This window comes from Garra rufa, chromosome 23, assembly GCF_049309525.1.
Source record: "Garra rufa chromosome 23, GarRuf1.0, whole genome shotgun sequence".
NCBI classification, from domain to species: domain Eukaryota; kingdom Metazoa; phylum Chordata; class Actinopteri; order Cypriniformes; family Cyprinidae; genus Garra; species Garra rufa.
In genome coordinates this window covers 29,912,182-29,925,763 of record NC_133383.1, presented here as the reverse complement: position 1 = coordinate 29,925,763, position 13,582 = coordinate 29,912,182, and the positions used below count along the sequence as shown (strand labels likewise).

The 13,582-nt window shown below is 40.2% G+C and overlaps 1 protein-coding gene across 1 annotated transcript; it reads right to left on the bottom strand.

Annotated features, from left to right (window-relative positions):
* Positions 1-9,431: 9,431 nt before the first annotated feature.
* LOC141299296 (uncharacterized) lies at positions 9,432-11,823 on the bottom strand. Its single transcript, XM_073829653.1, has 2 exons — positions 11,687-11,823; positions 9,432-11,110 (listed from the first exon to the last, which is right to left on the bottom strand). Exons 1-2 carry the CDS (start codon positions 11,769-11,771, stop codon positions 10,053-10,055), a joined length of 1,143 nt encoding a protein of 380 aa, XP_073685754.1. The 5' UTR covers positions 11,772-11,823; the 3' UTR covers positions 9,432-10,052.
* Between the last annotated feature and the right edge of the window lie 1,759 nt (positions 11,824-13,582).

Sequence of the window (13,582 nt, the reverse complement as noted above, 5' to 3'; positions counted from 1 at the left end):
CAACTTGTTACTGCTGTAGTTTTGTTACTCTGAATTTAGTCTGAATCATTTAAGCTATGTTTTTTTTTACATCAGCTTGTCATTTGTTTGGTCCGGTTGTTACTGTCAATCAATGACTCATATTTAGCTGATTTACTCGTGTATTTTTTTAAACTGACATTTGTCATTCTTGAATCGTATATATGGACATTTGGTCCTCTTAGATAAACAACACGTTTCTTTGATTATGAATGGATTATGTAGAGAAAACGAACAAAGTACGCTCATATTACGGCACAGTAAAGTTGACCGGAAATGACTTAGCTGGCTTGTGTCATGACTCTGGGCTGCGGGTTTTCCCTCAGCCACCTGAGGTCGCTGTTTCCCTTCATCTTGCACTGCACTTCCCTGATTGTCTACACCTGTCTTGTTGTCTTTGATTATGACACTCGTTTCCTCCACAGCTGTTCACTATCACCACAGACTTTATAATCTCCACTCTCCCACCACTCTTGTGAGTCTGCATTGTTTCCTGTAACCTGTCTTCTGTGTGGTTTGTTTTACCGTGTTGGTCTGTATCCTTGCTCCATGTATCAGTGTTCTAGCTCGTGCCTTGTTTCCTGTTGTGTGTGCCGTGTTGGCCTTTTGTTTTGTTTGTTTGTTTTTTGATTTATAATTAAACAATTCCTCACCTGCATTTGGACCCAGATCTCCTCTATCTCAACGTGACAGAATGCAGACATCCAAGATGGGTCCAGCGGGGAGGATTTTTTTTGAGGAGGCGGCGACCACCCGCTCTGTTCCGGACACTGCAGGGATGTCTTTTGAGGCGGCGTCGGCCGCTAGGTTTGAGTTCATCTACGCCTGCTTGGCGGCGATGGACGCCCGCAGCGCCGAGGCTGCACGGAAGCGACCCTGCTTTGCGGAGGGAGTGGAGACGCTCTTTCGCGAGGAGGTGGCGACAACCGCCATCACTGTTCCTGTCCCTGACGCTGAGGCGGCTGCGCATCCTGTCCCTGACGCTGAGGCGGCTGCGCGTCCTGTTCCTGGCGCTGAGGCGGCTGCGCGTCCTGTTCCAGACGCTGAGGCGGCTGCGCGTCCTGTTCCTGGCGCTGAGGCGGCTGCGCGTCCTGTTCCAGACGCTGAGGCGGCTGCGCGTCCTGTTCCAGACGCAGAGGCGGCTGCGCGTCCTGTCCCTGACGCTGAGACGGCTGCGCGTCCTGTTCCGGGCGCTGAGGCGGCTGCACGTCCTGTTCCAGACGCTGAGGCGGCTGCGCGTCCTGTCCCTGAGGCGGCTGCGCGTCCTGTTCCAGACGCTGAGGCGGCTGCGCGTCCTGTTCCTGGCGCTGAGGCGGCTGCGTGTCCTGTTCCTGACGCTGAGGCGGCTGCGCGTCCTGTTCCTGACGCTGAGGCGGCTGCGCGTCCTGTCCCTGACGCTGAGGCGGCTGCGCGTCCTGTTCCAGAAGCTGAGGCGGCTGCGCGTCCTGTTCCTGGCACTGAGGCGGCTGCGCGTCCTGTCCCTGACGCTGAGGCGGCTGCGCGTCCTGTTCCTGGCACTGAGGCGGCTGGCCCGCCATCCCTCCCCCTGACTTGCCTTCCTCCGTACCCCCTCCCTCCAGACTTTGGGAACGTCTGGAAGCCGTTCCGTAGGGAGGGGGTACTGTCATGATCGGGGCTGTGGGGTTTCCCTCAGCCACCTGAGGTCGCTGTTCCTGCACTGCACTCCCTTGATTGTTCACCTGTCTTTGTCATCAGCACTAATCACCCACATCTGTTCACCATCAGGACTATAAGTATCCTCACTGATCTTCTGCATGGATTTCTGCATTGTCTCGTGTCCTGTTTGTTTTTGTGTTTCTGAAATTCCCTGACCTTAGATTATGTTCTGGATCTTGTTTATTTTGTGTTCTAGTTCTTAGTTTGTGCCGTGTTGGCCTTTTTGTTTGTTTATTTGTGTTTAATTATATTAAAATCATTTTCACCTGCATTTGGACCCAGACCTCCTTGTTGTACCGTGACATTAATTAACATTTATGGGTAAACTTAATCTTTAGGAAAGAATGAGAAATACTCTGGCTTTGAAATTAATTTAAGTTATTTAATACTATCATAATTTGAGCATTTGACATCTTCAGCTTTGTCTTAAACATTATTGGGTGTCAAAGGATTAGCTGATCCTCTTCATCAAGTGTAGAAAATACTAAATACACTAATGCCTGATCTTGTCTGTTTTATGTTCTCCTCTTTCCCTTTAAACTCACCCTATTGATTTATACACAGAATAATTAAAAATAAAAACCCAAAACCCACTAAGAACATTTGTAGAACAATTCCTAAAGAAATGCTCGAACTAGAAAGAGTTCACTCTCCATCCAGACAGAGCCGTGAAGATCCTGCACCTCCGCTCTCTGACTTCTTGAAAATCCACATTTGAAATCCAATATCATTTTGTACGATTTCAGAAAAAGAGATTTGCTGAGATAATGTTGGTACTGATGTGAGAGACAGAGGAATAGTTACTATTACTATTACTAACTGACTCGATAGTGATCTGAGTTGTCTGTTAGGTTTGTATTCAGTGAGCATATTTGCAATGTATGTAGGTCCTAGGCCATTGAGTGCTTGATAAACAAGTAAAAGTACTTTAAAATCTATCCTAAACATAACTGGAAGCCAGTGTAAGGACCTAAGGACTGGTGTAATATGTTCTGATTTTTTGGTTCTAGTCAGAATCCTGGCAGCAGCGTTCTGTATGAGCTGCAGCTGTCTAATGGTCTTCTTGGGAAGGCCAGTGAGGAGACCATTATAATAGTCCACCCTGCTGGTGATAAAGGCATGAACAAGTTTCTCCAAATCTTGACGGGAAACAAAACATCTAATTCTTGCAATGTTTTTAAGATGATAGTATGCTGATTTAGTTACTGCTTTGACATGGCTACTGAAACTGAGGTCTGACTCCAGAATCACACCCAGATTCTTGACTTGATTTTTTTGTTTGTTTTTTTACCCCTAGCGTCAAGGTACGCATTTACCTTATGAACTTCATCTTTGATTCCAAATGCAATGACTTCTGTTTTCTCCTTGTTTAACTGTAGAAAGTTTTGGCACATCCAACTGTTAATTTCATCAATGCATTGGCAGAGAGAGTCAATGGGGCTGTAGTCATTTGGCGATAAGGCTAGGTAAATCTGGGTATCATCTGCATAGCTGTGATATGCAATTTGGTTCTTTCTCATTATTTGACTTAGTGGGAGCATATACAGGCTGAACAACAGCGGCGCTAGAATTTAGCCTTGTGGGACTCCGCATGTCATGGACGTCCACTTAGACTTATGCTCTCCTATACTTACGTAATAACCTCTCCCTTCTTAGTATGACCTGAACCATTTGAGAACCATCCAAGAAAGCCCGACCCAGTTTTCCAGTCTATCTAAAAGAATGTTATGATCGACAGTGTCGAACGCAGCACTGAGATCTAGTAATACCAGCACTGATATTTTGCCAGAATCTGAATTTAGGCGAATATCATTTATTATCTTTATGAGCGCTGTCTCTGTGCTATGATGTTGTCTGAAACCAGATTGGAAATGGTCCAGGTATCCATTTGAGTTTATGTAGTGGTTCAGCTGATTGAAAACAACCTTTTTAATAATCTTACCAATGAAAGGAAGATTTGATATTGCTCTATAGTTGCTCAGTATGGTGTTATCAAAATTTTTCTTTTTCAGAAGGGGCTTAACAGCTGCACTTTTCAGGGAGTTTGGAAAAGTCTCAGAAAGAAGTGAGGTGTTCACCACGTCTAAGAGAGCTGCTACTAAACAGTTAAGCACAGTTTTGAAAAAAGATGTGGGAAATGTGTCGAGGTGGCAGGTTGACGATTTGAGGTGCTGTTCTGTTTCTTCCAAAATGTTGCTATCGATTTCTTCAAAAGTAGACATAATGACTTCTTTTTGAAATTGCAGTCGAATCTGTCTGACCTCTGCATAACTTGAGGGTGTGCTAATTGTCTTTCTGATATTATTGATCTTCTCAGAAAAGAAGGAAGCAAACTCATCGCACTTGCTGTCGGAGAGCAGTTCACTAGGGATCTGACTAGGGGGGTTTGTTAGTCTCTCAACAGTAGCAAAAAGAGTGCGAGTGTTGTTTAAGTTCCTGTTTATAAGGTTTGAGAAGAACATTTGTCTAGCTTTACCTAGTTCAACATTGAAAGCATGAAGGCTGTCTTTATAGATGCTATAGTGAATTTCAAGTTTTGTCTTCCGCCACATCCGCTCAGCTTTTCTGCATTGTCTTTTCATACTCTGTACTGCTGTTGATTTTCTCCACGGCGATTTCTGTTTGCCAGAAATTCTGATTTTCACAGGTGCGATGTCATCAAAGACATTCTTAACTTTTGAGACGAAGGACTCCAGGAGAAGATCAACAGAGTCTGCAGAAATGCTTGGCATTGAAGATATAGCCTTCATAAATAGCACACTAGTGTTATCATTAATGTATCTCTTTCTGACAGAGACAGATCTAGATTTAGTGGTAGCAGAGATCAATATATCAAAGAAATACAGAAGTGATCAGATAGTGCTACATCCTTGATAACAGTGGATGAAATCTTTAGACCCTTACTGATGAGTAAATCAAGAGTGTGTCCACGATTGTGTGTAGGCCCATGCACATGCTGAATCAGGTCAAAAGTGTTAAAAACCATTATAATTTCTTTTGTGGTTTTGATTTCTGCATTTTCTATGTGAACATTAAAATCCCCTGCAATAGCAAAACAGTCAAACTCTGAACAAATCATTGATAGCAGTTCTGTGAACTCCTCAACAAAGGCTGGAGAGTATTTTGGGGGCCTGTAAATAATGATAAATAGAATCCGTGGAGCACCTTTGAGCACAATCCCTAGATATTCAAAAGACAAGTACTGACCAAATGACACTTGCTTGCATTGATAGACATCTTTAAAAAGAGTAGCTACACCTCCACCTCTTCTAACAGCTCTGCAGACACTCATGAAAGTAAAGTTAGGAGGGGCTGTTTCATTGAGGACTGTTGCGCTGCAGCTGTCTTCTAGCCATGTTTCATTTAGAAACATAAAATCCAGGTTGTTTGTGGTTATAAAATCATTGATCAGAAGTGATTTATTTTTTAGTGAGCGAATGTTTAAAAATGCTAGCTTGATGGCATTACTTTTTGTCTCAAGAGAAATCTTAGTTTGATGCAGAATAGGCCTCAGATTAGATGGGTCAACCGTACGGCTTGAGAAGGCCTTAGACTTTCTATCACATATTAAAACAGAAATAGGGAAAACTACATGCACACTGGGTTCCCGCTTGGTCTGTAAACATTGCTGAGTGTTGCTGTTATCATAGCGGGGACCCGACACATATCACTGAGGGCTGTTATCAGTTGTTTTTGGTTCACTCACAGCAGACGGAGGAGGGTTTGGGCCCTGACGTTGTGGCAGCGGCCGGAGAGCTCTCACAGGAGGAGGAGGGCAAGCTGGACACACAGGCTTTGCTGGTTGTGGTGCCCACCATTTTTTAGTTGATAACTGGGGGCTTGCAGCAAAAGAGTGGGAGTGTCTGGTTCCAGCATATACCAGTTCCTCCATTTTCTGTGAGAAGCTTAGAAGTGGAGATGCTGGAGAGAGGGATAATGTGTCTGGTGAATGGAGCTCTGGCTCTGGTGTTTCCGGTGGCTGAAAAATGTTGTCCTGGCTTCCCTGGCTGTTTACCAGAAAGTCGTCCTTCGGTGCTGAGTCTTGGAGCTGTTGCAGTACGTCACAGTCTGTCTGTGATGAGCTCTGAGGGCAGGGCTCAGCCAGAAAAGAGTCCATAAGCAGTGCTTGTTGTGGCTGTGTGGCGTTGTCAGTGTCCTTGTGGGTTGACCATATGATGACTCTGAAGCTGATAAGATGCCCTGTCGTCACGCATACATTGTCCAAGTGTGTGTGTGTGTGTGCCATTCATGTTGGGTAGACTGGCACTATAGTCCTAAATATTTTTTTTATTATTTCAATGACAGTTTCTGCCAGGATATTCTTTTTTTTCTCTTCTTCCTTTCTGTAAAAAGTGGTGTTTGGTTTTGGGATTTGACTTTTGATCTCAACCCTCAATCGGTCCTTGGGGTCTATATGACCCCGATCGACGTTTCCTTGATTAAAAAAAGGGTTCCCTTCATCTGAGAGGAAAAATATTTTGTGACTTTTCCTACATAATCTGTCTATACACACACAAAAAAAACGGGCTTGATTCAATTGTTCTGAAGGTATGTAATTTTTTTTTTACTAATCTGGTCTTCGGGGTCAATATGACCCCACATTGAAATGAATGGGAAATTTGAAAAAAAAACTCAATATTTTTTCTTCATTTGTAAAAAAAAATCTATAAATCCGGCATAAATCAGAAAATTCACACACAGAAATGAAGGTCTACTACTAGAGCATAAATGTGATGTAGAAAAGACATGCTCACTCACACACACACACACACACACACACACACACACACACACACACACACACACACACACACACACACACACACACACACACACACAAACAAACACAGACAAACAAACACACACTTACATATGCACCCATGTATTCTCTCACTCTCTCTCTTTCTCTCTCTCTCTCTCACACACACTAACACACACTCACACACACACGCACACACACTCTGACTCCAAGTCTTGTCCTTTAGGTGTGTCTTAGGTGGCATTTAGGTGGCATTCTGTCAAATTTCTTATGTAAAAATAGACATTTCAAAATGCACCAAAACTACAAAAATTCTACTATTTGAGAAAAAAAATTATAATTTCAAATGTCCTTTATTATGTTTATATATAAATAAATTAAAAAAATGTATTTCGAAAGTTGTAATAAAAGCAGTTGGCTACATGCAGTAAAATGAATGGCTCTCTATTGGCCTCTGCTGGTCAAAACTATTTATTTCTTAAACTGAAAAGAATTAAGGTTTATCTCTAACCAGGAGATGGCGTACTTCTACACATAACACCTAGATCAATATCCAAAAACAATTTAAATTAAATTTAGATCATAATTTAAGTGAATTTTTCATAAAAAATTAAAATTTCATAGGCAAGCTTATGGTGTAGTTGAGGAATTGTGTGGTAAATAGGTACAAAAGTACTTCATATCTCCCAAAACACAGCATTAATGAATAGATGAGAAGTAAACAAAAAAATATATATATTATTTGTATAATTAAAAATGTATATTTTTTGTATAATTTCTCTATCAATTGTTGGGGTCATATAGACCCCAAAGACCAAATTGATGAACTGGAAATGAAGACCTTATTAGGGTTAACAGCTGTTGACACAATTCTAAATAAAAATATTCGTATGTCTACATTTGAGGAAACTGTAGCAGTCAGGGAGATGAAAAGTTAAAACACTGTCAACAATAGTTTTACACACAGGTTGTAAGATCCACTGACTAACACAGAGGCTGCTGATTGTCTGAGAAGACCATGTCACTGTGAGCATCTCTTGAAAATATATTCTGTATTTTTAGAGAAACTCAACTCAAGAGTCCAGAACTGCATCATTTCATATTTTTGTCATAAAGTGAAACTAGCTCAGTTATTGCATTTTGTTTTGTGCATATAATCAGTTCTTTTGTCTTGGCAACATTGATGTCCAGCTGACTAAAGTGACAGTGATTCAAGGGCCTGAGTGTGAGTCAGGCTTTTATTAATTACAGATCCAAACATAATAACTAGAAACAATTTGATAAATTGAATTTGTTTTGTAATACAGTACTTTTATTATTATTATTATTATTATTATTATTATTATTATTATTATTATTATTATTATTATTCAGATCAGGTATGCACTTTTTTGGATTGTAGAGGAAGGAGCTTGTGAACAGGACTTTTATTTTGACCGGTTGTATGACTTTAAAAGGTTGCACTGTGCTCCTGCATCTGAAGAGAGGTTTGTGGTCTTAATCATTTAAAGTGTTTAAATTCACACAACGCGTTCAGACTATTTTATATGGTTTAAGCGATGTAAACTTTGTTAATATTGAGTGTAACATTGTAATATTTAATCTAATAATGAACGTTATTTTGTGTGAGTAAAGCGCATCTACACAGCATCTAATTTCGCTCTCTTTGTAGTAATTCAGGCAGTTTGTGATGAGAGAAACGGATCTTTTGAAACTACGAGTCAACTAAATCGGTTGCTTAACAAATGATTTACTGTTCAGAATCGCCGCTCGCTAAAGAAGAGCCCTGGGGGGTATTCCAGAAAGCAGATTATGGGACATACCCGGGTAAATTTAAAGGTAAGTTAGTGGATAACCTCAACTTTTGGTTCCAAAAACGTAGGTGACTTTATGGGTATGTATGTAACCATAGCAACTGACTCTCTGACGATAACCTGCTCGTCACAAACCGCATAGCACTTCGTTTTTTTGCGTCAGGGAATTTTTTGTACAATGTTGACGAAGCACAGCATGTGGGAAAGGCAACTGTGTGTAGAGCCGTTCGCACAGAATGTCTGGCACTTTAACGTTTCTTACACACATTTGTACAGTTCCCTGGCCATAAACCTCTGCGTGTTATTAAAGAGGAATTCCACAGAGTGGCAGGTTTGTCCTTTTGTAGTAAAGTCACTGTAATGTAACAAGCTGTAACCACAAATAGGAAGCTTGAGGTTGTTACACAGATAGATTATTACAATTAACGACCGTGAGTGCTTGTGGTGTGTTTTGACGTGGCACTCAGTTTATCTAGAAATAATAAAACTGTGCCTCCATTGTCTCGGGGTCTGGTTGAAACCAAGCCCCAGTCTGCCATTTGAATGGCTTGATAAAGTGAACGTTAAAGTTTTTATAATATGCCCTACTTAGAGTTGAGTAACACTGAAATCAACTGCAAATATAAGACTATTAAATCTATGAAGATGTCAGCAGATAATGAATAAACTAATTCAAAATGGCATTACAAGCTTCACTTATAAAACCCAGTTTATTCTCTTCGTATGGCTACAAAAGTTCTTGAAATATGAATACATCAAGGCAGTGCTGATATAAATTACAGGAGCAGAGGTAATTCAGTCATTCAGTCATGTAGCTCTGGTCCAGCATCACAATGCTTCCGACACTGAGAATGAGTTGCTCTGGTGTGGTGATATTTTCCTGAACCGTACTGATGAAAAATTACTCATGTTGCAAACCACTGAAGAGTCCATTATGAAATCAAATGTACCTACAGCAACAGAGATGACATGGCTTGGGCTTAAGACAAACATGACAGACAAACTTACAGGAAGAAAGAGCGCAGGTTAGAAAACAAAACAGTCTCTCGTCATCTCTAAGTATTCGGCTTCTATTACATTTCCTTCTACATTTCCCATGTTCACACTTGATGGGACCCCAGTTATTACTCCACACCTCCATGTTTTATTTCCTATTTGACTGCAACTTCGAATCATTGCTCACATACCATTTTCATGTTATCACTGTTCTTCTGCTGTTTACTATTACATATTACCATAATAAATGCTCCATCTTCAAAAACATTTTTAAACTTTTTTTACACATCTCATCTGCTTGTTTCAACTCATTTATTCATGCAATTAGCCCTCTGTAACTTGCACTACAATTTTTAATTCCTCCCATTCTCAATTTATTGATTCCCTTTCACTATCACTGCTTACTAAGTTGTCTTCATTATTTCTTTTCCCTCTTTGGTCATTTTCTCTTGACTTACTCTTTTTTTTATTATTATTTGATCGGAAGATCTGAAAGATCCCATGCATTTAACCTCCCCTTGACAAAATGGGGAGAGAAGTGGTCAAAAGAAACTGTGATACAGATACAGTCTACTTGTGATCCAATCAACCAAAACACATTTAAACCCAGGTGTAAACAAAGCCAAAATTCACTGCTCAGATATTTTGAATTATATCAGGGGTGCTTCTGTGAACCTCAAGTTTGTCGTGTTTCTGTGAGTCTTTCCACAGTGATGGCACAGCAAAGACTTCTCTCTGGTGTTATTACATGACTCATGTCACACTGATAACATAAAAATACAAATCTCTCATGTGTGATACCTCATGTGGTATTTAAGTGTTGCTTTATTTCTGAGACTCTTTCCGCAGTGACCACATATAAATGACTTTTCTCCAGAGTGAACTCTCATGTGTCTGTTAAGGGATCCTTTTAGGTTGAAACTTCTTCCACATTGCTGGCAGGTGAAAGGCTTCTCTCCTGTGTGAACTCTTATGTGGTTTTCACGAGTTTGTTTATGATTAAACCTCTTTCCGCACTGAGGGCATGTGTAGGGTTGCTCTCCAGAGTGAATTCTCATGTGGACTTTAAATTGTTGTTTTTGACAAAAACTCTTTCCACACTCAGCGCATGTGTAGGGTTTCTCTCTATGAGCTCTTATGTGGACTTCAAGGTTTTCATGTTGATCAAAACTCTTTCCACACTGATCACACGTGTAAGACTGCTCTCCATTGTGAATTCTCATGTGTCTGATAAAGGTTTCTTTTTGAGTGAAACTTACTCCACACTGTTGGCAGGTGAAAAGGCTCTCTACAGTGTGAACTCTCATGTGACTGTCAAGGTTTCCTTTCCGGTTAAAACTTCTTCCACACTGTTGGCAGGTGTAAGGCTTCTCTCCAGAGTGAACTCTCAAGTGTCTGTCAAGGTTTCCTTTTTGGTTGAAACTTCTTCCACATTGCTGGCAGGTGAAAGGCTTATCTCCAGTGTGAACTCTTAAGTGGTCTTCAAAGCGTACTTTATAATTAAACTTCTTTCCGCACTGAGGGCATGTGTAAGGTTGCTCAGTGTGAATTCTCATATGGTCTTCAAAGTGTTGTTTTTGATGGAAACTCTGTCCACACTCAGGGCATGTGTAGGGATTCTCTCCAAAGTGACTCCTAACATGTGTTTTAAGATTTTTTTTATAATCAAAACACTTTCCACACCGTTGACAGATGAAAAAACTTCTTCCGGTCTTTGAAGTCCTTCCTCTTAAGGAAATCTTTTCAGTCTCTGAACAACTAAAAGATTTTTCTTCATTTATGAAATGATGATCTTTCTCTTCCATTTCATTCAGTACTTCACTCTCCTCTTTCAGTGCCATCAGGTCTAAGGTGAAAAAAGACAAATAAAAGTTAACCGTAGTTTAATGACAAAAAACAACAGACATTAAAACATTCGAACATGTAAAGTGTTTCAACTAACATACAACTACATCCTATATCCACTAAGCAACTGTAAGAGGTGTTGAGTCCCACTGCACTGTTACTCTTTTAGCCAAAGCAACAGAGGAAGCTCACAATCAAGAAATCACAGTTATGAGTTATATGAAATGTTTATCAAATGCGAATGCAGAATACCCGTATAAACAAAAGCACATGGAGGACACAAAACTGAAAACAAACAAATACTTAATTTTAAATATATATTACTTAAGTTATTCAAGCAGTCTCTGGTATTTCTCTGGAAAATCAACATTTAAATATTAAATGAGACACAAGTCTACAAATGCCGTTTTTCAGATCACTAAAAGAACTTTAAGAAAAAAATGAAGCGGAAATTCTTTCAAAAAAGAAAGCTGCAGGAGAGCAGACAGTGTAGAAAAACACTTGACAAAGACAAATGAATTGAGAAGATGTACAGGACAGTTTATAGGATAGTCCAGCTTTGAGAATGAAAACCAACCTGTTTGTTCCTCAGTATCTTCATTTTTGACTCTGAATGTTTCTCCAATCTTCATGTCTTCACTCTCCTCTTTAATAAATGCCATCTTTATGATAGTGTTGCATGTATCTCAGTTTCTGCACCAGGAGTTTTTTTTTTTCTCTGTTTGGAAACCTGGTCATGTTTAAGATAAGAAAAATGAATAGAAGAAAAAAAAAAATCTCTGTGTGCATCTCAATCAGCTCTAGTCCAGTAGTCAGTGCACTATTAAGGGAGTCACAGTGATAGTTAATAGACTTAAATGATCTGATTGGACAAACACTTTAACTATTCAGTTTTGATTAACATTTAATGATATTACATTTAATCGATTACACATTTTAAAACTGGCTATTTGATTTTAAGATTGTCAACAACAAAAACATTTGCAATTGTTTGTCAAAGTTGTCATTACACATGTTTGAGTTTGTTCTCGATGTATTTACAGTGTTTTGAGCAGCAGGTCTCTCAGCGAGCGGCGATTCGAAACAGTGAATCATTTTGTGAATCAACCGACTCAATTGACTCGGAGTTTGTAATTCGTGTTTCTGATCTGAATCACTAACAGAGAGAGAAATCAGACTGATCTGTGGATGAGCTTTACCCACACAAAATAACGGTCATTATTAGATACAATATTACAATGTTAACACGCAATAATGATAAAGTTTAAATCGCCGGTAAACCATATAAAATAGGCGGAATGTGTATGAATTAAAACACTTTAAATGATTAAGACTACACACCTTTCTTCAACTGAAACACTGATGCAGGAGGCTCAGGCGGCTCAGCCTTATGACGTCACCAGATCACCAGATCAAAATAAAAGTCCTGTTCTTCTTCTTCTTCTTGTATTTTTACGGCGGTTGGCATCCAGCTTTTGGTGCATTACCGCCACCTTCTGCTCCGGAGTGTGGAACAGAAACTAGGTTCACAGACTAAAACCCACTCTCCCTCCTTTATCTCCTCCCCACTCCCACACCCTCAAGCACACACACACACACACACACACACACACACACACACACACACACACACACACACACACACACACACACACACATGTTGGGTTTACATGTTTTATGGGGACATTCCATAGGCGTAATGGTTTTTATACTGTACAAACCGTACTTTCTATCGCCCTACACCTACCCTACACCTAAACCTAGCCCTCACAGGAGATTGTGCACACTTTTACTTTATCAAAAAAACTCACTGTGCATGATTTATGAGCCTGTTTCCTCATGGGGACCTGAGAAATGTCCCCACAAGGTCAAAATCTACTGGTATTCCTATCCTTGTGGGGACATTTGGTCCCCACAACGTGATGAATACCAGGTGCACACACACACACACACACACACACACACACACACACACACACACACACACACACACACACACACACACACCTCACCTCTGTTCTGCCTTGAACCCATTATAATAATGATACTAACATTACTAATACTACTACTAATAATATTAATCCTACATTACCTTCCTCACTCTTCCTTTGACTCTTCATATCCTGTAAAATATACCAGTTACTTTTAAGAAGTTAATAAGAATTCTATTCTGTGCCCTATTTTCTGGGCTTAATACTCCTTTCAATGTGATGTCCTGAACCCCTATCTCCCTTAGCTCATTCCTCATAACCTCCCTCTGATCTCCATACCAGCTGCATCTTAAAATCACATGCTCTACTGACTCCTCTTCCTGACAGTTCTCACAACATCCAGTTTCATGCTTCCCTATCATTTTAAGTGTTTTATTTAATAAACAGTGTCCCAGTCTTAGCCTTGTAATCACTATTTGTTCTCTCCGGTTATCTCTTTCTACAATTTTATGTTTAACATCCTTTTGAATTTGATACAAGTG

Coding starts and splice junctions, on each gene's coding strand:
- LOC141299296 (XM_073829653.1), bottom strand. CDS start 11,771: ATGGCATTTATTAAAGAGGAGAGTGAAGACATGAAGATTGGAGAAACA. Junction 11,111..11,686: donor AGATACTGAGGAACAAACAG/GTTGGTTTTCAT, acceptor TTTTCACCTTAG/ACCTGATGGCACTGAAAGAG.